The sequence below is a fragment of the Anomaloglossus baeobatrachus genome, chromosome 8 (genome assembly GCF_048569485.1).
Source record: "Anomaloglossus baeobatrachus isolate aAnoBae1 chromosome 8, aAnoBae1.hap1, whole genome shotgun sequence".
NCBI classification, from domain to species: Eukaryota; Metazoa; Chordata; class Amphibia; order Anura; family Aromobatidae; genus Anomaloglossus; species Anomaloglossus baeobatrachus.
The window spans coordinates 10,574,699-10,602,120 of record NC_134360.1 but is presented as its reverse complement, the minus strand read 5'-3'; the positions used below and the strand labels follow the sequence as shown (position 1 = coordinate 10,602,120).

Below are 27,422 nucleotides of genomic sequence, written 5' to 3'. Positions count from 1 at the left end.
TTATCCCTGTGCTGTGACATCACTGTGTGTATTATCCCTGTACTGTGACATCACTGTGTGTATTATCCCTGTACTGTGACATCACTGTGTGTATTATCCCTGTACTGTGACATCACTGTGTGCAGTATCCCTGTACTGTGACATCACTGTGTGTATTATCCCTGTACTGTGACATCACTGTGTGTATTATCCCTGTGCTGTGACATCACTGTGTGTGTTATCCCTGTACTGTGACATCACTGTGTGTATTATCCCTGTGCTGTGACATCACTGTGTGTGTTATCCCTGTACTGTGACATCACTGTGTGTATTATCCCTGTGCTGTGACATCACTGTGTGTATTACCCCTGTACTGTGACATCACTGTGTGTATTATCCCTGTACTGTGACATCACTGTGTGTATTATCCCTGTGCTGTGACATCACTGTGTGTATTATCCCTGTACTGTGACATCACTGTGTGCAGTATCCCTGTACTGTGACATCACTGTGTGTGTTATCCCTGTACTGTGACATCACTGTGTGTATTATCCCTGTGCTGTGACATCACTGTGTGTATTATCCCTGTGCTGTGACATCACTGTGTGTATTATCCCTGTGCTGTGACATCACTGTGTGTGTTATCCCTGTACTGTGACATCACTGTGTGTATTATCCCTGTGCTGTGACATCACTGTGTGTATTATCCCTGTACTGTGACATCACTGTGTGTATTATCCCTGTGCTGTGACATCACTGTGTGTATTATCCCTGTACTGTGACATCACTGTGTGCAGTATCCCTGTACTGTGACATCACTGTGTGTGTTATCCCTGTACTGTGACATCACTGTGTGTATTATCCCTGTACTGTGACATCACTGTGTGTATTATCCCTGTACTGTGACATCACTGTGTGCAGTATCCCTGTACTGTGACATCACTGTGTGTATTATCCCTGTACTGTGACATCACTGTGTGTATTATCCCTGTGCTGTGACATCACTGTGTGTGTTATCCCTGTACTGTGACATCACTGTGTGTATTATCCCTGTGCTGTGACATCACTGTGTGTGTTATCCCTGTACTGTGACATCACTGTGTGTATTATCCCTGTGCTGTGACATCACTGTGTGTATTATCCCTGTACTGTGACATCACTGTGTGTATTATCCCTGTGCTGTGACATCACTGTGTGTATTATCCCTGTACTGTGACATCACTGTGTGCAGTATCCCTGTACTGTGACATCACTGTGTGTGTTATCCCTGTACTGTGACATCACTGTGTGTATTATCCCTGTGCTGTGACATCACTGTGTGTATTATCCCTGTGCTGTGACATCACTGTGTGTATTATCCCTGTACTGTGACATCACTGTGTGTATTATCCCTGTGCTGTGACATCACTGTGTGTATTATCCCTGTACTGTGACATCACTGTGTGTATTATCCCTGTACTGTGACATCACTGTGTGTATTATCCCTGTACTGTGACATCACTGTGTGCAGTATCCCTGTACTGTGACATCACTGTGTGTATTATCCCTGTACTGTGACATCACTGTGTGTATTATCCCTGTGCTGTGACATCACTGTGTGTGTTATCCCTGTACTGTGACATCACTGTGTGTATTATCCCTGTGCTGTGACATCACTGTGTGTGTTATCCCTGTACTGTGACATCACTGTGTGTATTATCCCTGTGCTGTGACATCACTGTGTGTATTATCCCTGTACTGTGACATCACTGTGTGCATTATCCCTGTGCTGTGACGTCACTGTGTGTGTTATCCCTGTACTGTGACATCACTGTGTGCAGTATCCCTGTACTGTGACATCACTGTGTGTATTATCCCTGTACTGTGACATCACTGTGTGTATTATCCCTGTACTGTGACATCACTGTATGTATTATCCCTGTACTGTGACATCACTGTGTGTATTATCCCTGTACTGTGACATCGCTGTGTGTATTATCCCTGTACTGTGACATCACTGTGTGTATTATCCCTGTACTGTGACATCACTGTGTGTATTATCCCTGTACTGTGACATCCCTGTGTGTATTATCCCTGTACTGTGACTTCACTGTGTGTATTATCCCTGTACTGTGACATCGCTGTGTGCATTATCCCTGTGCTGTGACATCACCGTGTGCATTACCCCTGTACTGTGACATCACTGTGTGTATTATCCCTGTACTGTGACATCACTGTGTGTATTATCCCTGTACTGTGACATCACTGTGTGCAGTATCCCTGTACTGTGAAATCACTGTGTGCAGTATCCCTGTACTGTGACATCACTGTGTGTATTATCCCTGTACTGTGACATCACTGTGTGTATTATCCCTGTACTGTGACACCACTGTGTGTATTATCCCTGTACTGTGACATCACTGTGTGTATTATCCCTGTACTGTGACATCACTGTGTGTATTATCCCTGTACTGTGACATCGCTGTGTGCATTATCCCTGTACTGTGACATCGCTGTGTGTATTATCCCTGTACTGTGACATCACTGTGTATTATCCCTGTACTGTGACATCACTGTGTGTATAATCCCTGTACTGTGACATCACTGTGTGTATTATCCCTGTACTGTGACATCGCTGTGTGTATTATCCCTGTACTGTGACATCACTGTGTGTATTATCCCTGTACTGTGACATCACTGTGTGCAGTATCCCTGTACTGTGACATCACTGTGTGCATTATCCCTGTACTGTGACATCACTGTGTGTATTATCCCTGTACTGTGACATCACTGTGTGTTATCCCTGTACTGTGACATCACTGTGTGTATTGTCTCTGTACTGTGACATCGCTGTGTGCATCATCCCTGTACTGTGACATCACTGTGTGCATTATCCCTGTACTGTGACATCACTGTGTGTATTATCCCTGTACTGTGACATCACTGTGTGCATTATCCCTGTACTGTGACATCACTGTGTGTATTATCCCTGTACTGTGACATCACTGTGTGTTATCCCTGTACTGTGACATCACTGTGTGTATTGTCTCTGTACTGTGACATCGCTGTGTGCATCATCCCTGTACTGTGACATCACTGTGTGCATTATCCCTGTACTGTGACATCGCTGTGTGCATCATCCCTGTACTGTGACATCACTGTGTGCATTATCCCTGTACTGTGACATCACTGTGTGTATTATCCCTGTACTGTGACATCCCTGTGTGTATTATCCCTGTACTGTGACATCACTGTGTGTATTATCCCTGTACTGTGACATCACTGTGTGTATTATCCCTGTACTGTGACATCATTGTGTGTATTATCCCTGTACTGTGACATCACTGTGTGCATTACCCCTGTACTGTGACATCACTGTGTATTATCCCTGTACTGTGACCTCACTGTGTGTATTATCCCTGTACTGTGACATCATTGTGTGTATTATCCCTGTACTGTGACATCGCTGTGTGTATTATCCCTGTACTGTGACATCACTGTGTGTATTATCCCTGTACTGTGACATCGCTGTGTGTATTATCCCTGTACTGTGACATCACTGTGTGTAATATCCCTGTACTGTGACATCACTGTGTGTATTATCCCTGTACTGTGACATCACTGTGTGTATTATCCCTGTACTGTGACATCACTGTGTGTATTATCCCTGTACTGTGAAATCACTGTGTGTATTATCCCTGTACTGTGACATCCCTGTGTGTATTATCCCTGTACTGTGACATCCCTGTGTGTATTATCCCTGTACTGTGACATCGCTGTGTGTATTATCCCTGTACTGTGACATCGCTGTGTGTATTATCCCTGTACTGTGACATCACTGTGTGTATTATCCCTGTACTGTGACATCACTGTGTGTATTACCCCTGTACTGTGACATCACTGTGTGTATTATCCCTGTACTGTGACATCACTGTGTGTATTACCCCTGTACTGTGACATCACTGTGTGTATTATCCCTGTACTGTGACATCACTGTGTGTATTATCCCTGTACTGTGACATCACTGTATGTATTATCCCTGTACTGTGACATCACTGTGTGTATTACCCCTGTACTGTGACATCACTGTGTGCATTATCCCTGTACTGTGACATCCCTGTGTGTATTATCCCTGTACTGTGACATCCCTGTGTGTATTATCCCTGTACTGTGACATCCCTGTGTGTATTATCCCTGTACTGTGACATCCCTGTGTGTATTATCCCTGTACTGTGACATCCCTGTGTGTATTATCCCTGTACTGTGACATCACTGTGTGTAGCTTATTTTCGGAGTCTGATGCGGGGGGGGGGGGGGGGGGAGAACCAGTCCTGACAATCTGATTTCCCAGCACTTGTTCCCTACATCAATGAATCACCTGGGTAATAGGTTTATATCAGGAAGAGCCACAAATGCAATTGAGTTGAATGTGAGCTTTTACTTTAGCTTTCAGTGCAGCACGTGTGTAATACAGAGAGCAGACGTGACAGATCGGGCCGCCGAGATTCTGACCATCGCAGTAGATCCTAATAGGACATTAGAATTGCAGATCAGATTGAAATTAATAGGAGCAAAAATACAAGTCGTGCTCCGCCGGAGAACGGACACTGGGGGTACGGAGACTGCCGCTCCCGCCCATCGCCCCCCGTCAGCTCTCAAGGAGCCTGCACCCGGCCCTTGTACCGCTCTTTTACCCCTTTATGGAACGAATAAAGAACGGATTTGGATTTTTACTGTGACTGCCGTGGCTTTCTTTCTTATTGTGGACCATCGCCCCGTCAGCCCTAGTAATGGGTCAGCTCCAGTAAATCCTTAAATACCATAGAAAACAAGTTTTCCTAGAATTCTACGCTGTCTCATTCCACCAATGACAACTGGGTGTTACCATAACCTGTCAAAGGGGTGTGTCCATTAAAAGTCCAAGACAATCAGCGGCCTAAATAGTCAGGTGGGTGGTGGTCAGTGTGTCACTGATGGCAATGGAGACTGTGGGAGCGTCCGCTATAGACGCGGGGCACAGTCCAATGGGCAGTATGGCTTCCTACTCGTAACCATTGCTTATAGCGGGGTATATGGATTACTACCCCCTGCCGGTGCCACGATGACCACACACTCCTCAGTGTTGCTCCAGTTACAGAGCACGTCTTTCCTGAAATGTTACTTACAACCCAGGAAAGGTGGGGACACATTCATCAAACCAGGTGTCAGGTTTGTGACACAGAAAGCCGTGATAAAATGAGATAGTATATAATAATTGAGCTTCAGCTGGTGAGGACGGGGGCAGCGCTCTGCACTCTGCTACATTAATATTTGTACATTCTGATTGTGTCAGAACGGCTGCAGCCAGTAATCTAAGTGATACACTGCTGGATTCAGAGTCTCTTTGCCTTTATCATGCTGCTCTCAGATGAGGTACCAAAAACCTGCCGACAGATTCCCTTTAAGGCATAAAAAAAACAATAGGTCGACAATCACTCATCAGTTGGGAGAAAATAAGAAAATATCTCCATCTCGAACACTTTAGACCGTGTTGGAGTTGGATGCAGCTGCGGCTCTTCTTTGATAAGGCCGTGTTCACATGTCCAGTAATCATCCATTAGAATGGATACAGCAACAATCCATTGCGCAAACACAACCTTGTCAATTTTTTTTAAATTTATTTTTGCAGGATCCGTTTTTTTTTTTTAACATTGAAGTCTATGAACAACAGATGAGTTACCAGTTTTGCTTTCAATTGTAACAAATCAGTTTTTTTCTTACTGAATCAGTTTCAAATGGAAGATAAATATCAATCCGTTACAAATCTGTTCTCCATAGACTCCAATGCTAAAAAATAAATAAATAAATAAATAAAGATCCTGCAAAAAAAAATCTATATTTTTTAAAACAGACAAAAAAGCTGTGTTTGCAGAAAGGAGATCACTGGTGGATCCGTTCTAATGCAAGATCACTGGACATGTGAATACACTTGTAGGCCTCTTTCACACGTCCCTGAAAACCACGCACGTTTTTCACGGACGTGTCAGAGGTGCGTATTGCCCTCGATGTGCTGTGTGCATGGCCTACGTGTGTTATCCGTGATAACACACGGAGAACGGGAACTTTCTACTCACCTGTCCCTGGCATCGCTGTCCGTGGTGCTGATCTTCGGTCTCCGGTCCTGACGACTCCCCGCTGCTGCTGCTTCCGGCCGCAGTGAAGTGAATATTCAATGAGCATAATGAGCGGCGGTCGGAAGCAAGTGACAGCAGCGGCAGAGACAGGTGGGCAGGAGAAGGTGAGTAAAGTTTTGGGTTTTTTTCTCGCAGACACGTGTCTTTTCCCCAGTGCGTGTCACACAGAACACATCCGTGTGGAACGTGTGAGTTACGTGTGACACGTTTGCATTCCGTGTGACACCCATGATGCCGGAGAAAAACGGACATGTCGGCGTGAGAAACACACGTAAGTACGGAATGGACACACGTTCCGTTCGAAAATACTTACGTGTGTCCAAAACATTAGGAATACATAGGTCCACGTGTGTACGTGTCTTTGGTACGTGAGAAAACTGCCAAACACGTACCGAAGTGATAGAGGCACACACTGCAATTTTGTTTTTTCAGCAAAAAACACACCCTCTGGCAAAAAAAAAAAAAACGCATCTCTGACCGAAAAAAAAGCATAAAATAAGCATGTATTTTTTACACGTTTTCAGTGCGTTTTTGCCCATACATTTTTTCCTAATATATTCAATGGAAAAAGACAGGAAAAAAAAAACGCAAAAAGAATTGACATACTTCTCCACCCAAAACTGCAGGCAAAAAAGAAGCAACGTGCGCACAGTCTTTCTGAATTCTCATAGACTTTGTTAGGGAAGGAAATGCATGCAGTTTAGGGCAACACACTGCACCCATAAATAAACCAAAAATGCATCATAAACTGCACCGTGCGCACAGGGCCTTGGTCGGCCTGCTGGGAACACTGGGAAGTCATATCGTTGTGGCGTGACGCACATTTGAGGCTGTGCCAGGCCGGCTAATCAAAAGAAGAGCCGAGGATGGCAGCAGGTAGGAGGCGGCTCTTTGGGGTCCCGTTCGAGGGCCACAGATTACAGATGCCGGGCCCTGCAAATCAATTCACACAAATCTCAAACTTCCTATCATCAGATCCTTTTTGCATACAGTGGAGGCTTCTAACCTCTGAAACAAAAAACAACAAACAAACGAGGGGTAGTAAAGAATCATTTATACGTCAAACCTAAAAGTGAGAGCACATGTGGCGGGGGCTGCAAGCGGCAGAAACGTCTCCCACCAGAATATCGAAAATTGTGTAAAATTTTGTTGGTCAGCTGTATGGCCATTTACCCCACGTGGGAAAATGGAACCTGTACTGCATCATCTGTCATACCCTTATGAATACTTAAAGGGGTTGTCCAGAATTAGTAAAACATGGCTGCAATCTTCCAAAACCAGTGCAATTACTGTCCGCATATGGTCTGTGCCATCGTAGCTCAGCCATATCCACCTCAATGTGGCCACACTGACACCAGACGGAGCTGATGACAGGTTCTTCGCGGCTCCTGACATAAAGCCGCGATGTCTTTGCAATCATGCACAGCGCCATTAAACAAGCCGCAATAAACTTTCTGCATGGTCAATCGGAGCTCGTTGCGTTCAGAAAATCTGCTGAGCGCTACAGAAGTGGCCAATAATATAACTTTCCTGACGGAGAAGTGCGGATTGCACGAACACCTAATTATTCTGTCAATGTCTCCCCTAAAAAGCTTTCACAGCGATTCCCGCTCTACAATTTCACGACACAGACGTGCGGCACATAAGAGCCCACGAGTGACGGCGGAGGGGGACGCTTTATAATTTTATCCTTAACGCAAGGGCTTCAGGCGAGGAGCCGTCGCTGGATCCTGCGATGATCGGGCCGGCCCAAAACAAACAATTATTGTGCAAAAATCAATACGGCGCATAAATCCGGAAGATGGAGATCTGCATCCTGTGCGCGGTGAGGCACAGAAGGACAAAGGATTACATGGAGAATTGTCATTAATCTCTTAAAGGTACCACGCTGCTGGGAAGCCAGCATATGGAGAATGGAGCGCTGATTGCCTATTGTGGGGTTAGCAGGGCGGGTATACAGGGGGTACGCAACATATATGTGGTGAGACGCTGAAGAAATGAGGGAGAATCCGACAAGCTAAACTGCAAGAAGTCACCTCCAGTATTCCACCGAAGAGGCCCACTAATAGCAGTACCTCTATTATCCGTGCCAGGAAAGTGACAGCAGAGCGCCCTATTAATACAGCACAGTGCCCCGAGCAATAACACCCACAGGGCGACCCACCAGAACCTTGTATCAGGGCCCAAAATGAGCGCTGATCAACCAAGAAGCAAATCTATCGGCCAACAAAACAGTACACAATCGATTTCCAGATGAACGGCGAGCAGTTTACACTATTCCTTTTATTTTATGTCCATTTATCAGCCCTCATGTGTCTTCCAGGGAGTCTGTCAGCACAAAATAACTGTTCAAACCTAGCACAGCGCTCTGTGCACGCTTGGCCTAGCTCAGGAATTCAGGTCACCTTCCTACCCACTTGTTTTCCATTTATCCTCATCATCTTTGACTGACAGCTCTGACTTTACAGAAGGCAAAAGAAAGTAGATCAGAAGCTGCACTGGTCCCCCGAGTGTCGGTGCTTGGTTTCATCAGTCATTTTGTGCCGACAGACTTCCTTTAAAATATTGTTGATGAAAAAAGGCATCCCCCCTGCTTCTTCTTACCCCTGCACATCACCATAGTATTCATATTGATGGCTGCATTATTTTGCAATCATTTTATCTGCAAAAACCTCATGCCAATTAGCAATGAATTTAGATACCATGCTGCCTGCACCGGGTTTGCCGGCATCGTGGCTGGTTGCGTACATTCAAAAACAGCAATTTCACTGCGTTGTATGTCTATATCCTAAAAGTGTTCTCCAGGCTACAAGCTTAGATGGATGGGAAGTCGTGGTTTATCCACTGTACATAGTGGTCATCGATTGTGCAGCTGATCGCTCCCGACTGTACATAGGAACGCTCGGACGAGTGCTCTTGTGCTCTCTGATATTCCCTGCCTCTGATGGTGTCTTATCTGCTGGAGAACCTCTGCTCTCTGAGATCCACTGCCTCTGGTGGGGTCTTATCTGCTGGGGAACCTGTGCTCTCTGAGAGCCGCTGCCTCTGGAGGTGTCTCATCTGCTGGAGAACCTGTGCTCTCTGAGAGCCGCTGCCTCTGGAGGTGTCTCATCTGCTGGAGAACCTGTGCTCTCTGAGAGCCGCTGCCTCTGGAGGTGTCTCATCTGCTGGAGAACCTGTGCTCTCAGAGACGCTGCCTCTGGAGGTGTCTTATCTGCTGGAGAACCTGTGCTCTCTGAGAGCCGCTGCCTCTGGTGGGGTCTTATCTGCAGGAGAACTTGTGGTCTCTGATATTCCCTGCCTCTGGAGGTGTCTTATCTGCTGGAGAACCTGTGCTCTCTGAGAGATGCTACCTCTGGTGGTGTCTTACCTGCTGGGGAACCTGTGCTCTCTGAGAGATGCTGCCTCTGATGGTGTCTCATCTGCTGGAGAACCTGTGCTCTCTGAGAGATGCTGCCTCTGATGGTGTCTTATCTGCTGGGGACCCTGTGCTCTCTGAGAGCCGCTGCCTCTGATGGTGTCTTATCTGCTGGAGAACCTGTGCTCTCTGAGAGATGCTGCCTCTGATGGTGTCTTATCTGCTGGAGAACCTGTGCTCTCTGAGAGCCGCTGCCTCTGGTGGGGTCTTATCTGCTGGAGAACCTGTGCTCTCTGAGATCCACTGCCTCTGGAGGTGTCTTATCTGCTGGAGACCCTGTGCTCTCTGAGATCCACTGCCTCCGGTGGGGTCTTATCTGCTGGAGACCCTGTGCTCTCTGAGAGATGCTGCCTCTGATGGTGTCTTATCTGCTGGAGAACCTGTGCTCTCTGAGATTCCCTGCCTCTGGAGATGTCTTATCTGCTGGAGAACCTGTGCTCTCTGAGAGCCCCTGCCTCTGGAGGTGTCTTATCTGCTGGAGAACCTGTGCTCTCTGAGAGCCGCTGCCTCTGGTGGTGTCTTATCTGCTGGAGAACCTGTGCTCTCTGAGATCCACTGTCTCTGGTGGGGTCTTATCTGCTGGAGAACCTGTGCTCTCTGAGAGCCGCTGCCTCTGGTGGTGTCTCATCTGCTGGAGAACCTGTGCTCTCTGAGAGACGCTGCCTCTGGTGGTGTCTCATCTGCTGGAGAACCTGTGCTCTCTGAGAGCCGCTGCCTCTGATGGTGTCTTATCTGCTGGAGAACCTGTGCTCTCTGAGAGATGCTGCCTCTGATGGTGTCTTATCTGCTGGAGAACCTGTGCTCTCTGAGAGACGCTGCCTCTGGTGGTGTCTCATCTGCTGGAGAACCTGTGCTCTCTGAGAGCCGCTGCCTCTGATGGTGTCTTATCTGCTGGAGAACCTGTGCTCTCTGAGAGATGCTGCCTCTGATGGTGTCTTATCTGCTGGAGAACCTGTGCTCTCTGAGAGATGCTGCCTCTGATGGTGTCTTATCTGCTGGAGAACCTGTGCTCTCTGAGATTCCCTGCCTCTGGTGGTGTCTCATCTGCTGGAGAACCTGTGCTCTCTGAGAGCCCCTGCCTCTGGTGGTGTCTTATCTGCTGGAGAACCTGTGCTCTCTGAGAGCCGCTGCCTCTGGAGGTGTCTTATCTGCTGGAGAACCTGTGCTCTCTGAGAGCCGCTGCCTCTGGTGGTGTCTCATCTGCTGGAGAACCTGTGCTCTCTGAGAGCCGCTGCCTCTGGTGGTGTCTCATCTGCTGGAGAACCTGTGCTCTCTGAGATTCCCTGCCTCTGGAGGTGTCTTATCTGCTGGAGAACCTGTGCTCTCTGAGAGCCGCTGCCTCTGGTGGTGTCTCATCTGCTGGAGAACCTGTGCTCTCTGAGAGTCGCTGCCTCTGATAGTGTCTTATCTGCTGGAGAACCTGTGCTCTCTGAGAGCTGCTGCCTCTGGTGGGGTCTTATCTGCTGGAGAACCTGTGCTCTCTGAAAGACGCTGTCTCTGGTGGTGTCTCATCTGCTGGAGAACCTGTGCTCTCTGAGATCCACTGTCTCTGGTGGGGTCTCATCTGTTGGAGAACCTGTGCTCTCTGAGAGCCCCTGTCTCTGGTGGTGTCTCATCTGCTGGAGAACCTGTGCTCTCTGAGATCCACTGTCTCTGGTGGGGTCTCATCTGTTGGAGAACCTGTGCTCTCTGAAAGACGCTGTCTCTGGTGGTGTCTCATCTGCTGGAGAACCTGTGCTCTCTGAGATCCACTGTCTCTGGTGGTGTCTCATCTGCTGGAGAACCTGTGCTCTCTGAGAGCCGCTGCCTCTGATGGTGTCTTATCTGCTGGAGAACCTGTGCTCTCTGAGAGCCGCTGCCTCTGGTGGTGTCTCATCTGCTGGAGAACCTGTGCTCTCTGAGAGACGCTGCCTCTGGTGGTGTCTCATCTGCTGGAGAACCTGTGCTCTCTGAGAGCTGCTGCCTCTGGTGGGGTCTTATCTGCTGGAGAACCTGTGCTCTCTGAAAGACGCTGTCTCTGGTGGTGTCTCATCTGCTGGAGAACCTGTGCTCTCTGAGATCCACTGTCTCTGGTGGGGTCTCATCTGTTGGAGAACCTGTGCTCTCTGAGAGCCCCTGTCTCTGGTGGTGTCTCATCTGCTGGATAACCTGTGCTCTCTGAGATCCACTGTCTCTGGTGGGGTCTCATCTGCTGGAGAACCTGTGCTCTCTGAGAGACGCTGCCTCTGGTGGGGTCTTATCTGCTGGAGAACCTGTGCTCTCTGAGAGCCGCTGCCTCTGGTGGTGTCTTATCTGCTGGAGAACCTGTGCTCTCTGAGAGACGCTGCCTCTGATGGTGTCTTATCTGCTGGAGAACCTGTGCTCTCTGAGAGCCCCTGCCTCTGATGGTGTCTCATCTGCTGGAGAACCTCTGCTCTCTGAGAGACGCTGCCTCTGATGGTGTCTTATCTGCTGGAGAACCTGTGCTCTCTGAGATCCACTGCCTCCGGTGGGGTCTTATCTGCTGGAGAACCTGTGCTCTCTGAGATCCACTGCCTCCGGTGGGGTCTTATCTGCTGGAGAACCTGTGCTCTCTGAGAGACGCTGCCTCTGATGGTGTCTCATCTGCTGGAGAACCTGTGGTCTCTGAGATCCACTGCCTCTGGAGATGTCTTATCTGCTGGAGAACCTGTGCTCTCTGAGAGCCGCTGCCTCTGGTGGGGTCTTATCTGCTGGAGAACCTGTGCTCTCTGAGAGATGCTGCCTCTGATAGTGTCTTATCTGCTGGAGAACCTGTGCTCTCTGAGAGACGCTGCCTCTGATGGTGTCTTATCTGCTGGAGAACCTGTGCTCTCTGAGAGCCGCTGCCTCTGGAGGTGTCTTATCTGCTGGAGAACCTGTGGTCTCTGAGATCCACTGCCTCTGGAGATGTCTTATCTGCTGGAGAACCTGTGCTCTCTGAGAGCCGCTGCCTCTGGAGGTGTCTTATCTGCTGGAGAACCTGTGCTCTCTGAGAGCCGCTGCCTCATCTGCTGGAGAACCTGTGCTCTCTGAGAGATGCTGCCTCTGATAGTGTCTTATCTGCTGGAGAACCTGTGCTCTCTGAGAGCCGCTGCCTCTGGTGGTGTCTTATCTGCTGGAGAACCTGTGCTCTCTGAGAGCCGCTGCCTCTGGAGGTGTCTTATCTGCTGGAGAACCTGTGGTCTCTGAGATCCACTGCCTCTGGAGATGTCTTATCTGCTGGAGAACCTGTGCTCTCTGAGAGCCGCTGCCTCTGGTGGTGTCTTATCTGCTGGAGAACCTGTGCTCTCTGAGAGACGCTGCCTCTGATGGTGTCTCATCTGCTGGAGAACCTGTGGTCTCTGAGATCCACTGCCTCTGGAGATGTCTTATCTGCTGGAGAACCTGTGCTCTCTGAGAGTCGCTGCCTCTGGTGGGGTCTTATCTGTTGGAGAACCTGTGCTCTCTGAGAGCCGCTGCCTCTGGAGGTGTCTTATCTGCTGGAGAACCTGTGCTCTCTGAGAGATGCTGCCTCTGATAGTGTCTTATCTGCTGGAGAACCTGTGCTCTCTGAGAGCCGCTGCCTCTGGAGATGTCTTATCTGCTGGAGAACCTGTGCTCTCTGAGAGCCGCTGCCTCTGGAGGTGTCTTATCTGCTGGAGAACCTGTGGTCTCTGAGAGCCGCTGCCTCTGGAGGTGTCTTATCTGCTGGAGAACCTGTGCTCTCTGAGAGATGCTGCCTCTGATAGTGCCTTATCTGCTGGAGAACCTGTGCTCTCTGAGAGACGCTGCCTCTGGAGGTGTCTTATCTGCTGGAGAACCTGTGCTCTCTGAGAGATGCTGCCTCTGGAGGTGTCTTATCTGCTGGAGAACCTGTGCTCTCTGAGAGACGCTGCCTCTGGAGGTGTCTTATCTGCTGGAGAACCTGTACTCTCTGAGAGATGCTGCCTCTGATAGTGTCTTATCTGCTGGAGAACCTGTGCTCTCTGAGAGCCGCTGCCTCTGGTGGTGTCTTATCTGCTGGAGAACCTGTGCTCTCTGAGAGCCGCTGCCTCTGGAGGTGTCTTATCTGCTGGAGAACCTGTGGTCTCTGAGATCCACTGCCTCTGGAGATGTCTTATCTGCTGGAGAACCTGTGCTCTCTGAGAGCCGCTGCCTCTGGTGGGGTCTTATCTGCTGGAGAACCTGTGCTCTCTGAGAGCCGCTGCCTCTGGAGGTGTCTTATCTGCTGGAGAACCTGTGCTCTCTGAGAGATGCTGCCTCTGATAGTGTCTTATCTGCTGGAGAACCTGTGCTCTCTGAGATCCACTGCCTCTGGAGGTGTCTTATCTGCTGGAGAACCTGTGCTCTCTGAGAGACGCTGCCTCTGGTGGTGTCTTATCTGCTGGAGAACCTGTGCTCTCTGAGAGCCGCTGCCTCTGATGGTGTCTTATCTGCTGGAGAACCTGTGCTCTCTGAGAGCCGCTGCCTCTGGAGGTGTCTTATCTGCTGGAGAACCTGTGGTCTCTGAGAGCCGCTGCCTCTGGAGGTGTCTTATCTGCTGGAGAACCTGTGCTCTCTGAGAGATGCTGCCTCTGATAGTGTCTTATCTGCTGGAGAACCTGTGCTCTCTGAGATCCACTGCCTCTGGTGGTGTCTTATCTGCTGGAGAACCTGTGCTCTCTGAGAGCTGCTGCCTCTGATAGTGTCTTATCTGCTGGAGAACCTGTGCTCTCTGAGAGACGCTGCCTCTGGAGGTGTCTTATCTGCTGGAGAACCTGTGCTCTCTGAGAGCTGCTGCCTCCGGTGGGGTCTTATCTGCTGGAGAACCTGTGCTCTCTGAGAGATGCTGCCTCTGGAGGTGTCTTATCTGCTGGAGAACCTGTGCTCTCTGAGAGATGCTGCCTCTGGAGGTGTCTTATCTGCTGGAGAACCTGTGCTCTCTGAGAGTCGCTGCCTCTGGTGGTGTCTCATCTGCTGGAGAACCTGTGCTCTCTGAGAGCCGCTGCCTCTGGAGGTGTCTTATCTGCTGGAGAACCTGTGCTCTCTGAGAGATGCTGCCTCTGATAGTGTCTTATCTGCTGGAGAACCTGTGCTCTCTGAGAGCCGCTGCCTCTGGAGATGTCTTATCTGCTGGAGAACCTGTGCTCTCTGAGAGCCGCTGCCTCTGGAGGTGTCTTATCTGCTGGAGAACCTGTGGTCTCTGAGAGCCGCTGCCTCTGGAGGTGTCTTATCTGCTGGAGAACCTGTGCTCTCTGAGAGATGCTGCCTCTGATAGTGCCTTATCTGCTGGAGAACCTGTGCTCTCTGAGAGACGCTGCCTCTGGAGGTGTCTTATCTGCTGGAGAACCTGTGCTCTCTGAGAGACGCTGCCTCTGGAGGTGTCTTATCTGCTGGAGAACCTGTGCTCTCTGAGAGCCGCTGCCTCTGATGGTGTCTTATCTGCTGGAGAACCTGTGCTCTCTGAGAGCCGCTGCCTCTGGAGGTGTCTTATCTGCTGGAGAACCTGTGGTCTCTGAGATCCACTGCCTCTGGAGATGTCTTATCTGCTGGAGAACCTGTGCTCTCTGAGAGACGCTGCCTCTGATGGTGTCTTATCTGCTGGAGAACATGTGCTCTCTGAGAGCCGCTGCCTCTGGAGATGTCTTATCTGCTGGAGAACCTGTGCTCTCTGAGAGCCCCTGCCTCTGGAGGTGTCTTATCTGCTGGAGAACATGTGCTCTCTGAGAGCCGCTGCCTCTGATGGTGTCTCATCTGCTGGAGAACCTGTGCTCTCTGAGAGCCGCTGTCTCTGATGGTGTCTTATCTGCTGGAGAACCTGTGCTCTCTGAGAGCCGCTGTCTCTGATGGTGTCTTATCTGCTGGAGAACCTGTGCTCTCTGAGAGCCGCTGCCTCTGGAGGTGTCTTATCTGCTGGAGAACCTGTGCTCTCTGAGAGCCGCTGTCTCTGATGGTGTCTTATCTGCTGGAGAACCTGTGCTCTCTGAGAGCCGCTGTCTCTGATGGTGTCTTATCTGCTGGAGAACCTGTGCTCTCTGAGATCCACTGCCTCTGGAGATGTCTTATCTGCTGGAGAACCTGTGCTCTCTGAGAGCCGCTGCCTCTGGTGGTGTCTCATCTGCTGGAGAACCTGTGGTCTCTGAGATCCACTGCCTCTGGAGATGTCTTATCTGCTGGAGAACCTGTGCTCTCTGAGAGACGCTGCCTCTGATGGTGTCTTATCTGCTGGAGAACCTGTGCTCTCTGAGAGCCGCTGTCTCTGATGGTGTCTTATCTGCTGGAGAACCTGTGCTCTCTGAGAGCCGCTGTCTCTGATGGTGTCTTATCTGCTGGAGAACCTGTGCTCTCTGAGAGCCGCTGTCTCTGATGGTGTCTTATCTGCTGGAGAACCTGTGCTCTCTGAGAGCCGCTGTCTCTGATGGTGTCTTATCTGCTGGAGAACCTGTGCTCTCTGAGAGCCGCTGTCTCTGATGGTGTCTTATCTGCTGGAGAACCTGTGCTCTCTGAGAGCCGCTGTCTCTGATGGTGTCTTATCTGCTGGAGAACCTGTGCTCTCTGAGAGCCGCTGCCTCTGGAGGTGTCTTATCTGCTGGAGAACCTGTGCTCTCTGAGAGCCGCTGTCTCTGATGGTGTCTTATCTGCTGGAGAACCTGTGCTCTCTGAGAGCCGCTGCCTCTGATGGTGTCTTATCTGCTGGAGAACCTGTGCTCTCTGAGAGCCGCTGCCTCTGGAGGTGTCTTATCTGCTGGAGAACCTGTGCTCTCTGAGAGCCGCTGTCTCTGATGGTGTCTTATCTGCTGGAGAACCTGTGCTCTCTGAGAGCCGCTGCCTCTGGAGGTGTCTTACCTATCGGTGAACCAAAGGACCAGCAGCTGAAATCCAGCACAGCAGAACCTTCACTCCACCAATATCATCTAAAAGGAAAAAGTCAGGAGGGCCTCATAGATGTTAAAGGTCACCCAAACCTGCCGATATCATTGGGTTTGGACAACTTTAGTCCAATGTATATGGAAGCCCTTAGGCCATTATCTGGCATACATATAGGCCTAAATAGCAACGCTGTGTAAAGACAATACAAAATCCTAAGGCTAGGCCATCAATGTAAAAGTAGTGGACAACCCCTTTAAATTCTGCAGAAATGTCTTGAGGGTCAAAATCAGATTTGTGCATCTGTAACAGAGACTTCTATAGGTCCTCACTCAGATGTAAAGGAAAGTCACAGAAATCTCTGCGTATAATTCATCAATTCTTGAGTCTCTGGAGCGGCCACAGATTAATATTTCTATTAATATCGGAACACAATAAAGTTATGTCTTATAGGAAGATCTGCCCCCTACGTCCTCCGCGCTGGACTCGCTGCCACCATCAATCACCCTGTTTATGGGGCTATATATAATATATATATATATGTATAGAGATACATTCATCATCTCCATTGTCTATTGCCTCTAATTGAATCCACTACGTCTGTCGGCAGCGTCACCTGTTCTGTATGACCTCCAAGGTAGAAAACATATACGTGTAATGATATTATGTCTGCACCTCCCCCACCGCATGGACGGATATACAAACCATCTCTTAATCCCTCCATACAAACAACGGCAGCAGCCGCCTCCACGCCATGATAACTTATATGACATTATATCCACAGCCCCGGACATCACAGAATCTGCTATTGTCCCCAACAGGGACGCCCCAGCTATACCCCCACAATCACACAACACGGACGCCCCAGCTACACCCCCGCAATCACACAACACTAACGCCCCAGCTATACCCGCGCAATCACACAACACTGACGCCCCAGCTATACCCCCGCAATCACACAACACTGACGCCCCAGCTATACCCGCGCAATCACACAACACTGACGCCCCAGCTATACCCCCGCAATCACACAACACTGACGCCCCAGCTACACCCGCGCAATCACACAACACTGACGCCCCAGCTATACCCCCGCAATCACACAACACTGACGCCCCAGCTATACCCCCCACAATTACACAACACGGACGCCCCAGCTATACCCCCCACAATTACACAACACGGACACCCCAGCTATACCCCCGCAATCACACAACACTGACGCCCCAGCTATACCCCCCACAATTACACAACACGGACGCCCCAGCTATACCCCCCACAATTACACAACACTGACGCCCCAGCTATACCCCCGCAATCACACAACACTGATGCCCCAGCTACACCCGCGCAATCACACAACACTGACGCCCCAGCTATACCCCCGCAATCACACAACACTGACGCCCCAGCTACACCCGCGCAATCACACAACACTGACGCCCCAGCTATACCCCCGCAATCACACAACACTGACGCCCCAGCTATACCCCCCACAATTACACAACACGGACGCCCCAGCTATACCCCCCACAATTACACAACACGGACACCCCAGCTATACCCCCCACAATTACACAACACAGACGCCCCAGCTATACCCCCCGCAATCACACAACACGGACGCCCCAGCTATACCCCCGCAATAACGCTACACGGACGCCCCAGCTATACCCCCGCAACTACACAACACGGACGCCCCAGCTACACCCCCGCAATCACACAACACGGACGCCCCAACTATACCCCCGCAATCACACAACACGGATGCCCCAGCTATACCCCCGCAATAACGCAACACGGACGCCCCAGCTATACCCCCGCAACTACACAACACGGACACCCCAGCTATACCCCCGCAATCACACAACACGGATGCTCCAGCTACACCCGCGCAACTACACAACACGGACGCCCCAGCTATACCCCCGCAATAACGCAACACGGATGCCCCAGCTATACCCCCGCAATAACGCAACACGGATGCCCCAGCTATACCCCCGCAATAACGCAACACGGATGCCCCAGCTATACCCCCGCAATAACGCAACACGGACGCCCCAGCTATACCCCCGCAATAACGCAACACGGATGCTCCAGCTACACCCCCGCAACTACACAACACGGACACCCCAGCTATACCCCCTGCAACTACACAACACGGACGCCCCAGCTATACCCCCGCAACTACACAACACGGACGCCCCAGCTATACCCCCGCAACTACACAACACGGACGCCCTAGCTATACTCCTGCAACTACAGAAGACGGACTGGAACATTCACAGATGTAGCTCAGCCCCATAGATCATTATAGAGATGTTATTTATATGTCATCCAGATTATCTATTTATTTCAAATATATAAAGTATTTATATATGCATATATGTGCCTTGCAAAAGTATTCACCCCCTTGGCTTTTTACTTACTTTGTTCCATTACAACCTGTGTTTAAATATTTTAGTAATTTGATTTGTGTGTGATGCATCAGCACTAAATAGTCTAGTTGGGAAAGTGAAGAGGCAAAAATAGACAAATATAGGCAAAAATTTAAATTTATGGGATAAAAATAAATACAAATTGTCATGTGCATACGTACTCACCCCTTTTGGTTATGAAGCATCTAAAAATTTCTGGTCCAGGCAATTCCCTTCATAAGTCACATGCTTAGTGGAAGGAAGTCCACTTGTGTCACCTAAGTGTCCCGGGGACTGTCAGTATATAGACACCTTTTCTAAAAGGCCACAGAGCTTGCAAGAGGCCCCACTAACCAAACAACACCACGAAGACAAAGGAGATCTCCAAACAAAACCATGAAGACCAAGGAATTCTCCAAACAGCACCATGAAGAGCAGAGAGATCTCCAAACAAAACCATGAAGACCATGGAGATCTCCAAACACCACCATTAAGGCCAAGTTCTTCAAACAACAGCATGAAGAGCAAAGAGATCTCCAACCAACACCATGAAGAGCAAGAAGATCTCCAAACAAAACCATGAGGCCAAGGAGATCTTCAAACAACAAAATGAAGACCATGGAGATCTTCAAACAACAAAATGAAGACCATGGAGATCTCCAAATAACACCATGAAGGCCAATGAGATCTCCAAACAAAACAATGAAGAACAACAGATCTCCAAACAACACCATGAAGGCCAAGGAGATCACCAAACAAAACCATGAGGACCATGGAGATCTGCAAATAACACCATGAAGGCCAATGAGATCTCCAAATAACACAATGAAGGCCAATGAGATCTCCAAACAATACTATGGAGAGCAACAGATCCCCAAACAACACCATGAAGGCAAAGGAGATCATCAAACAACACCATGAAGGCCTGAGGAGCTCTCCAAACAACACCATGAAGGCCTGAGGAGCTCTCCAATCAACAACATGAAGTGCAAGGAGATCTTCAAACAACAGCATGGAGCGCTCCAAACAAATAAGAGATAAAAGTGATGTGAAGTACAAAAATGGAACTAGGTGACGAATGCCACGCAACTCCAGGTACATTTAAGGGAGGAGTGAGGCCCCCTAAGTGTCACGTCAAACCAATCAAAACTATTTACATGAGTGTGGTCGCGTGCTAAACAACCTGCAAAATACCTGACCATGTCACCAGGTACAGGCTTCATCTACACTGGATGAGGGACTATTGGGTCTCAGTGCCAGTCACTGATGAAAGTCAATTCCCGCTGAGTAGAAATGATTACCGCCAACTATGGAGACGTCAAGGAGAGCATGGAATAACATCATTAATTCAGTCATTGTGCCTCTGCATTAACAACGCCGGCCTAATGTCATCTTCATGGACGGCAATGCTGTAGCTCATCGAGGTTGCATCACTAAAGAATGACTGCTGGAGACTGGGGAACCTCAAATGGAGCAGCTGCACTTTCTCCAGACCTGAATCCCATAGAAAACCTATGGGCTCAGCTGAGTCGCTATGTAGAGGCCATAACTCTGTACCCCGGAACTTCACTGGACTTGAGGGCCGCCCTTCAAGAAGAGTGGAATGCCAGCCTCAGAGACAGTAATGCCACTTCTGACCAGCAGGAGGTGTCGTTATCAGATATAACTGATGTTCAAGGCCACATGACAAGGTATTGAGACTGATATTTGGGGGGGATGGGAGGGGAAGGGGTGTACCCACCACTGTTGGCTTTTGCTTCAATAAATTGTTTGAGATGAGGAAATCGCCGTTGCACGCTGCGACTTAAGCGCGACTGTCATGATACAATATCACTGTAGAGGGAACTTTTTACGATTTCCATGTATTTCACCTGTAAATATCCCAAACTTTTTGGAGTAGAGTATATATATATGATATATATTTACACACACTATATTTTCTGGTTTGCTTTTTTAGATTTATGTATATATTTTATGCATATAAAGTATTTTGGATTTATTTTGTAAACATTTGGGACTTCTTCTGTATCTATTTTCTTGTTTGCTTTTTCAGATTTATTTTATATATGTATTTATGTATTTTATGCATTTGTGTAAACATGTTTTACTTATTCTGTGTATATTTCTGATTTATTTCATGTGTCTTCTGTCTGCATGTTACATCTGATGTAAATGTGAAGTCTGCGTATAAATGCCTTATGTGATGAGTAGAATACTTGAAGCCATAATCCACTATACATAATCCATTAACCCTTCCATATAATCAGGGAATGCTTCGTGAGAACAGAGATTTGTGTATGGCGGGGAGAGCGCTCCATAACCGCGAGCCGCTGCAATTAATGTGATGAGTTGGACAGATGATCTACAGACAATACCCAAAGTGACGACCACAAACACATCAGGGTTAATTCCTTTCTGAAAAAAACAAAACAATGGCGTTTCTCAGAAGATGGATCATGGTAGAATTTTGAAATATGTTCCTCAAAGTACATGACAGCACACTTATAAACCCAAAGGACATTTTGGGGAAAGCTGTCCCCACATTTTTTGGCCCTAAATCCAACACCATGGCTTCATACCTCTGTGCATACTGTTAAAAGTAAAGAGTCATGTGGGCGGTCCCAGTCTGCAGTCTTGATTTGATTGACAGTTCTTGCTCCAGCGTCACGTGGCCCATGTGCAATAAACCTAAAGCCAGTCTCCTTGCTGCGCATGTGCCCAGTGCTACCCGAGAGGACTTGTAATAAGATGTCTTGGTCTGTAGGACCATCAGTGAAGCCCTGGACTCCTTAGGAGATTGGAACCGCCCACATGACTCTTCACAGATCATTAATACACAGTTCCAGCTACTTTTAAAGTGAATCTGTCACCAGGTTTTTGCTACCTATTCTGAGAGCAGCATGATGTAGAGGCAGAGACCCTGATTCCAGCGATGTGACAACAGTCTACATGATAATATTTTATATAAATATAACCCCGCCCACATCACTGATTACCAACTTTCTGTGTACACTGTGCATAGGCAGAAAGCTGCCAATCAGTGGTAAGGGCAGGGTTTGATCAGGAAATATGAGACATTAGTACTATAGTGATAATCTGTTGATTAAATACTGATATTGAAAAAGCAACACACAGCAGAATAAATGACACATGCCTGGAATCAGGTTCTCTGCCCCTACATCATAAATTGATTTTATACTGTATGCTGCGCTATAGACACGGGCATCTTTAGAAACTTTTCAGTGTCTTGGTACGATACTACAGTCAGATAGGAGAGGGAAGAAAGGGTTAATTCCCCATGCTGCCGTGTGTATTAAGGGCTTGAAACTTCAAGTGATTTATTTCTACACATTTCGGAGCCGTGGCTCCTTCTTCAGGACAAATTAGCAATGTGCAATTGTGATTACTTCTTTGGAAACAGCCACAGCTCCGAAACGCGTAGCAATAAATCACGTGCAGTCGTCCTGTTTCAAGCCTTTCAGACACAGTGCAGCGGCTGAGATATGACCACAGGCCGGGTATAGTGGCTGTGGCGTCTCACAGGCACCCCAGCTGAGCGGTTACCCTGCGTTGCACTCACTTTATCATCCCGGGTGAGACCATACTCACGCGTTATTGTCTTTCCAGCAATCTTTTCTTTTTTTCTACAATACAATAGTGGAAAAGTAGAAGGAGAAAACGCGGAGGCAGCTTCACTAATGACCAAGCTCACAAGACTCCTCTCTTAGGCCGGGGCCACACAAAATATCACAGGCAGCTGCTGCAGATGAGGCCGCACTGCGAAAAGCAAAGATCCGGGCGCAGCCGTCAGGTCACAGGTAATCCAGGTTTAGCTTTTATTCACTGCCTTGTTGCAGTCGTGGTACCTAGTGGGCAGCAATACAACCCCACGCCCTTACAAGACCCTACGATGGAGCCGCAGCACACAGCGATCACTCCTCACGTGACCCGCGTCCTCAGCACTGTCGCCTACAGCCCCCGCCATACAACACCTTGGGATGGAACCGCAGCACACAGCGATCACTCCTCATGTGACCCACGTCCTCAGCACTGTCACCCTACAAGCCCCCGCCATATGACACCCTGCGATGGAGCCGCAGCGCACAGCGATCACTCCTCATGTGACCCGCGTCCTCAGCACTGTCGCCTACAGCCCCCGCCATACAACACCTTGGGATGGAACCGCAGCACACAGCGATCACTCCTCACGTGACCCGCGTCCTCAGCACTGCCACCCTACAAGCCCCAGCCATATGACACCCTGCGATGGAGCCGCAGCACACAGCGATCACACCTCACGTGACCCGCATCCTCAGCACTGCCACCCTACAAGCCCCCGCCATATGACACCCTGCGATGGAGCCGCAGCACACAGCGATCACTCCTCACGTGACCCGCATCCTCAGCACTGCCACCCTACAAGCCCCAGCCATATGACACCCTGCGATGGAGCCGCAGCACACAGCGATCACGCCTCACGTGACCCGCATCCTCAGCACTGCCACCCTACAAGCCCCAGCCATATGACACCCTGCGATGGAGCCGCAGCAAACAGCGATCACTCCTCACGTGACCCGCGTCCTCAGCACTGTCGCCTACAGCCCCCGCCATACAACACCTTGGGATGGAACCGCAGCACACAGCGATCACTCCTCATGTGACCCACGTCCTCAGCACTGTCACCCTACAAGCCCCCGCCATATGACACCCTGCGATGGAGCCGCAGCAAACAGCGATCACTCCTCATGTGACCCGCGTCCTCAGCACTGTCGCCTACAGCCCACGCCATACAACACCCTGCGATGGAGCCGCAGCACACAGCGATCACTCCTCACGTGACCCACGTCCTCAGCACTTTCACCCTGCAGCCCCCGCCTGAAGAAGTTTCACAAAATGATAAATGCACCTCATTCTACTGCTAATGGGGTCCAGATCCTGGGACACCCCCTGATTAGTGAAAACTAAGGACACAGTGCATGTTCCTATAGGGCAGATTTGGGGTCAGGCACAGGTCAGGGGGTGCAGTGTGGGGGGTTCTGGTGCTGTAGGGCAGGTTTGGGGTCAAGGACAGGTCAGGGGGGGGGGCAGTGTGGGGGGTTCTGTTCCTGTAGGGCAGGTTTGGGGTCAGGCACAGATCGGGGTGGGGTGCAGTGTGGGGAGCTCTGGTCCTATGGGGCAAGTTTTGGGTCAAGCATAGGTTGGGGGGTGCAGTGGGGGGGGGGGTTCTGGTACTGCGGGGCAGGTTTTGGGTCAGACACAAGTCGGGAAGGTGCAGTTTGGGGGCAGGGATCTGATTGTGTAGGGCTGGTTTGGGTTAGGCCCAGGTCGGGGGACTGCAGTGTGGGGGGCTCTGGTCCTGTAGGGCTGTTGGTGGCAGGTTAGGGGTAGGGGGTGCAATGTGGGGGGGGGGCTCTTGTCTTGTAAGGCAAGTTGGGGGCAGGGTTGGGGTCGGGGGGGGGGGTGCAGTATGGGGAGCTCTGGTCCTGTAGGGCAGGATTGGGAGTCAGGCACAGGAACGGGGGGGGTGCATGGTGGGAGGCTCTGTTTCTGATTGGGGTCATGCACAGGTCAGGGGGGGCAGTGTGAGGGCTTCTAGCCCTGTACGGCAGGTTGGGGGTTGGTTTGGGGTCAGGGGTTACAGTGTGGGGGGCTCTGGTCCTGTAGGGCAGGTTTAAGATCACACACACAGGTCAGTGGGTGCAGTAAGAGGGGCTCTGATCCTGTAGGGCAGGTTTAGGGTCATGTACAAGTCGGGGTGTGCAGTGTGGGGGGCTCTGGTTTTGTAGAGCAGGTTTAAGGTCAGGCACAGGTTGGGGGCTGCAGTGTAGGGGGCTCTGGTCCTATAGGGTAGGTTTGCGGTCATGCACAGGTTGGAGGGTGCAGTATGGGGGGCTCTGGTCTTGCAGGGCAGGATTGGGGTCAGGGGGTGCAGTGTGTGGGCTCTGGTCCTGTAGGGCAGGTTAGGGGCAGGTTTGGGGTCAGGGGGTGCAGTGTGTGGGCTCTGGTCCTGTAGGGCAGGTTTGGGGCAGGTTTGGGGTCAGGGGGTGCAGTGTGGGGGCTCTGGTCCTGTAGGGCAGGTTAGGGGTCGGGGGGTGCAGTGTGGGGGGCAGGTTAGGGGTCGGGGGGTGCAGTGTGGGGGGCAGGTCTGGGGTCGGGGGGTGCAGTGTGGGGGCTCTGGTCCTGTAGGGCAGGTTAGGGGTCGGGGGGTGCAGTGTGGGGGGCAGGTTAGGGGTCGGGGGGTGCAGTGTGGGGGGCAGGTTTGGGGTCGGGGGGTGCAGTGTGGGGGCTCTGGTCCTGTAGGGCAGGTTAGGGGTCGGGGGGTGCAGTGTGGGGGGCAGGTTAGGGGTCGGGGGGTGCAGTGTGGGGGGCAGGTTAGGGGTCGGGGGGTGCAGTGTGGGGGGCAGGTCTGGGGTCGGGGGGTGCAGTGTGGGGGCTCTGGTCCTGTAGGGCAGGTTAGGGGTCGGGGGGTGCAGTGTGGGGGGCAGGTAAGGGGTCGTAGGGTGCAGTGTGGGGGGCAGGTTTGGGGTCGGGGGGTGCAGTGTGGGGGCTCTGGTCCTGTAGGGCAGGTTAGGGGTCGGGGGGTGCAGTGTGGGGGGCAGGTTTGGGGTCGCGGTTGCAGGTGCAGTGTCCTGATGTTGCTCCCCCCACACTGAGGACCACTGCCGGACGGATGCTGGGGGTCGTAGCTTCGCGGGGAGCGGGCAGTGATTTCGGGGAGTCAGTCACAGCCGAGCACACAGCTGTCCACCATCGTCCTACCTCCCGCGAGCTCCCCCGGCTCGTCCATCCTTCAGAGAAAGCCGAGATCCCGCACCGAGCCGCGTACACTCTCCGGTCCGGCCCCCTCCTACCCGCCCCCCATGTCACTGATGAGGCACCGGGCGATCCCTGGCAGCTCCGGCCGGCATCTCCTCACATCCGGGCGACCGTGGTTCTCATGGCAACCGCTCCTTGCTCCTGTCACTGCTTACTGGTGGAGAATGGGTTAACGTGCCCTGTGGGGAGGGGGCGGAGCTGAGATTAACTCGCTGCGCTCCGTGTCACGTGATCAGCAAAATAACCTTCGCTTCTGAGGGCGGGGCCTTTGTTTTTTTATTTTACCCAGAAGCTGATTGGCTGACTGCAGCCCGCTCCTCGTTTGTCATTGGCTGAGCGCTAGAGATGCTGTTCATTTCAGCACGAGCGGGTGGAGAGCGCTCAGTGCCCGCAGCGGGAGCGAGGAGAGCGGAGACGCTGTGTCAGTGTTCACACGGGGGACGGCGGGCGGCAGCACAGGCCCTCAGCTGTTCCTTATCTCGGTGCCTCCGTGCATCAGGGCGGATTGTATTTGCCCTACAGTCTGTACTTTTTAACAGATTCTGATATATCTTTGCTCCTTTTTTGGGGGGGGAGAGGTGAAGACACCAAGAAACAGGCCTTTCTGCGCCGTGCACCATTTGGGCTGAATCTTACAATATTTCCATAGTTTGGACAGTTTTACATATTTTGCTATAAGGCTATGTTCACACTGCATCTTATTCCTGTGGTCTGAGAACATGCAGCTTGTGCCTAAAAACGCGTGACGTTCTGCCACGTTTGTTAATGCGTTTTTTGATGATAGATACACGACATTTCTAACGTTTAGGGTCACTTAGATATTTCCTTATTTTTGAAAGAAAAGCACATTTTTTTCAATGAAGCAAACATTAAATTACACAGAAGTCCCCTCTATACATTGTTATGTGGTAAATGACTATTCTCGCTGCAATCGTCTGGTTCTTAATGCAATATCTACATAGGTGTATAGAGGCCCATTTACAACAACCACCACTCCAGTGTTCTAATGGTACGTTATGTTTGCTGTGTTAGAAGGCTAATGGATGTTTAGAAATCCCTTGAAATCCCTTGTACAAGTATGGTAGCACAGCTGAAAACAGTTTTGCTGATTAGAGAATCTATAAAACTGACCTTCCTTTTGAGCTAGTTGAGAATCTGGAGCATTACATTTGTTGGTTCCCTTAAACTCTCAAAATGGCCAGAAAAAAGGAACTTTCCTGTGAAACTCGACAGTCTATTCCTGTTCTTAAACATGAAGGATATTCCATGCGAGAAATTGCCAAGAAAGTGAAGATTTCCTACAATGATGTGTACTACTCCCTTCAGAGGAGAGCACAAACAGGCTGTAACCAGAGTAGAGAGAAGTGTGAGGCCGCGCTGCACAACTGAGCAACAAGACAAGCACATTACAGTCTCTAGTGTGAGAAATCCACGCCTCACAGGTCCTCACCTGCAGCTTCATTACATATCACCCGCAAAACGCCAGTGTCACCGTCTACAGTGACGAGGAGACTCCGGGATGCCGGCCTTCAGGGCAGAGGGGCAAAGAAAAAGCCATATCTGAGACTGGCTAATAAAAGGAAAAGATTAATATGGGCAAAAGAACACAGACATTGGACAGAGGAAGACTGGAAAAAAGTGTTATGGACAGACGAATCGAAGTTTGAGCAGTTTGGATCACACAGAAGAACATTTGTGAGATGCAGAACAACTGAAAAGATGCTGGAAGACTGCCTGACGCCATCTGTCAAGCATGGTGGAGGTCATGTGGTGGTCTGGGGTTGCTTTGGTGCTGGTAAAATGGGAGATTTGTAC

At 50.2% G+C, this 27,422-nt stretch overlaps 1 protein-coding gene across 1 annotated transcript in view; it reads right to left on the bottom strand.

Annotated features, from left to right (window-relative positions):
• Positions 1 to 25,821, bottom strand: part of CACNA1D (calcium voltage-gated channel subunit alpha1 D) — a 390,642-nt gene extending 364,821 nt beyond the window's left edge. Inside the window, exon 1 of the mRNA XM_075321032.1 lies at positions 25,551 to 25,821. Within this exon, the coding sequence (XP_075177147.1) occupies positions 25,551 to 25,578 (28 nt within the window). The 5' untranslated portion in view covers positions 25,579 to 25,821. The remainder of the gene's footprint in view (positions 1 to 25,550) is intronic.
• Positions 25,822 to 27,422: the final 1,601 nt, after the last annotated feature.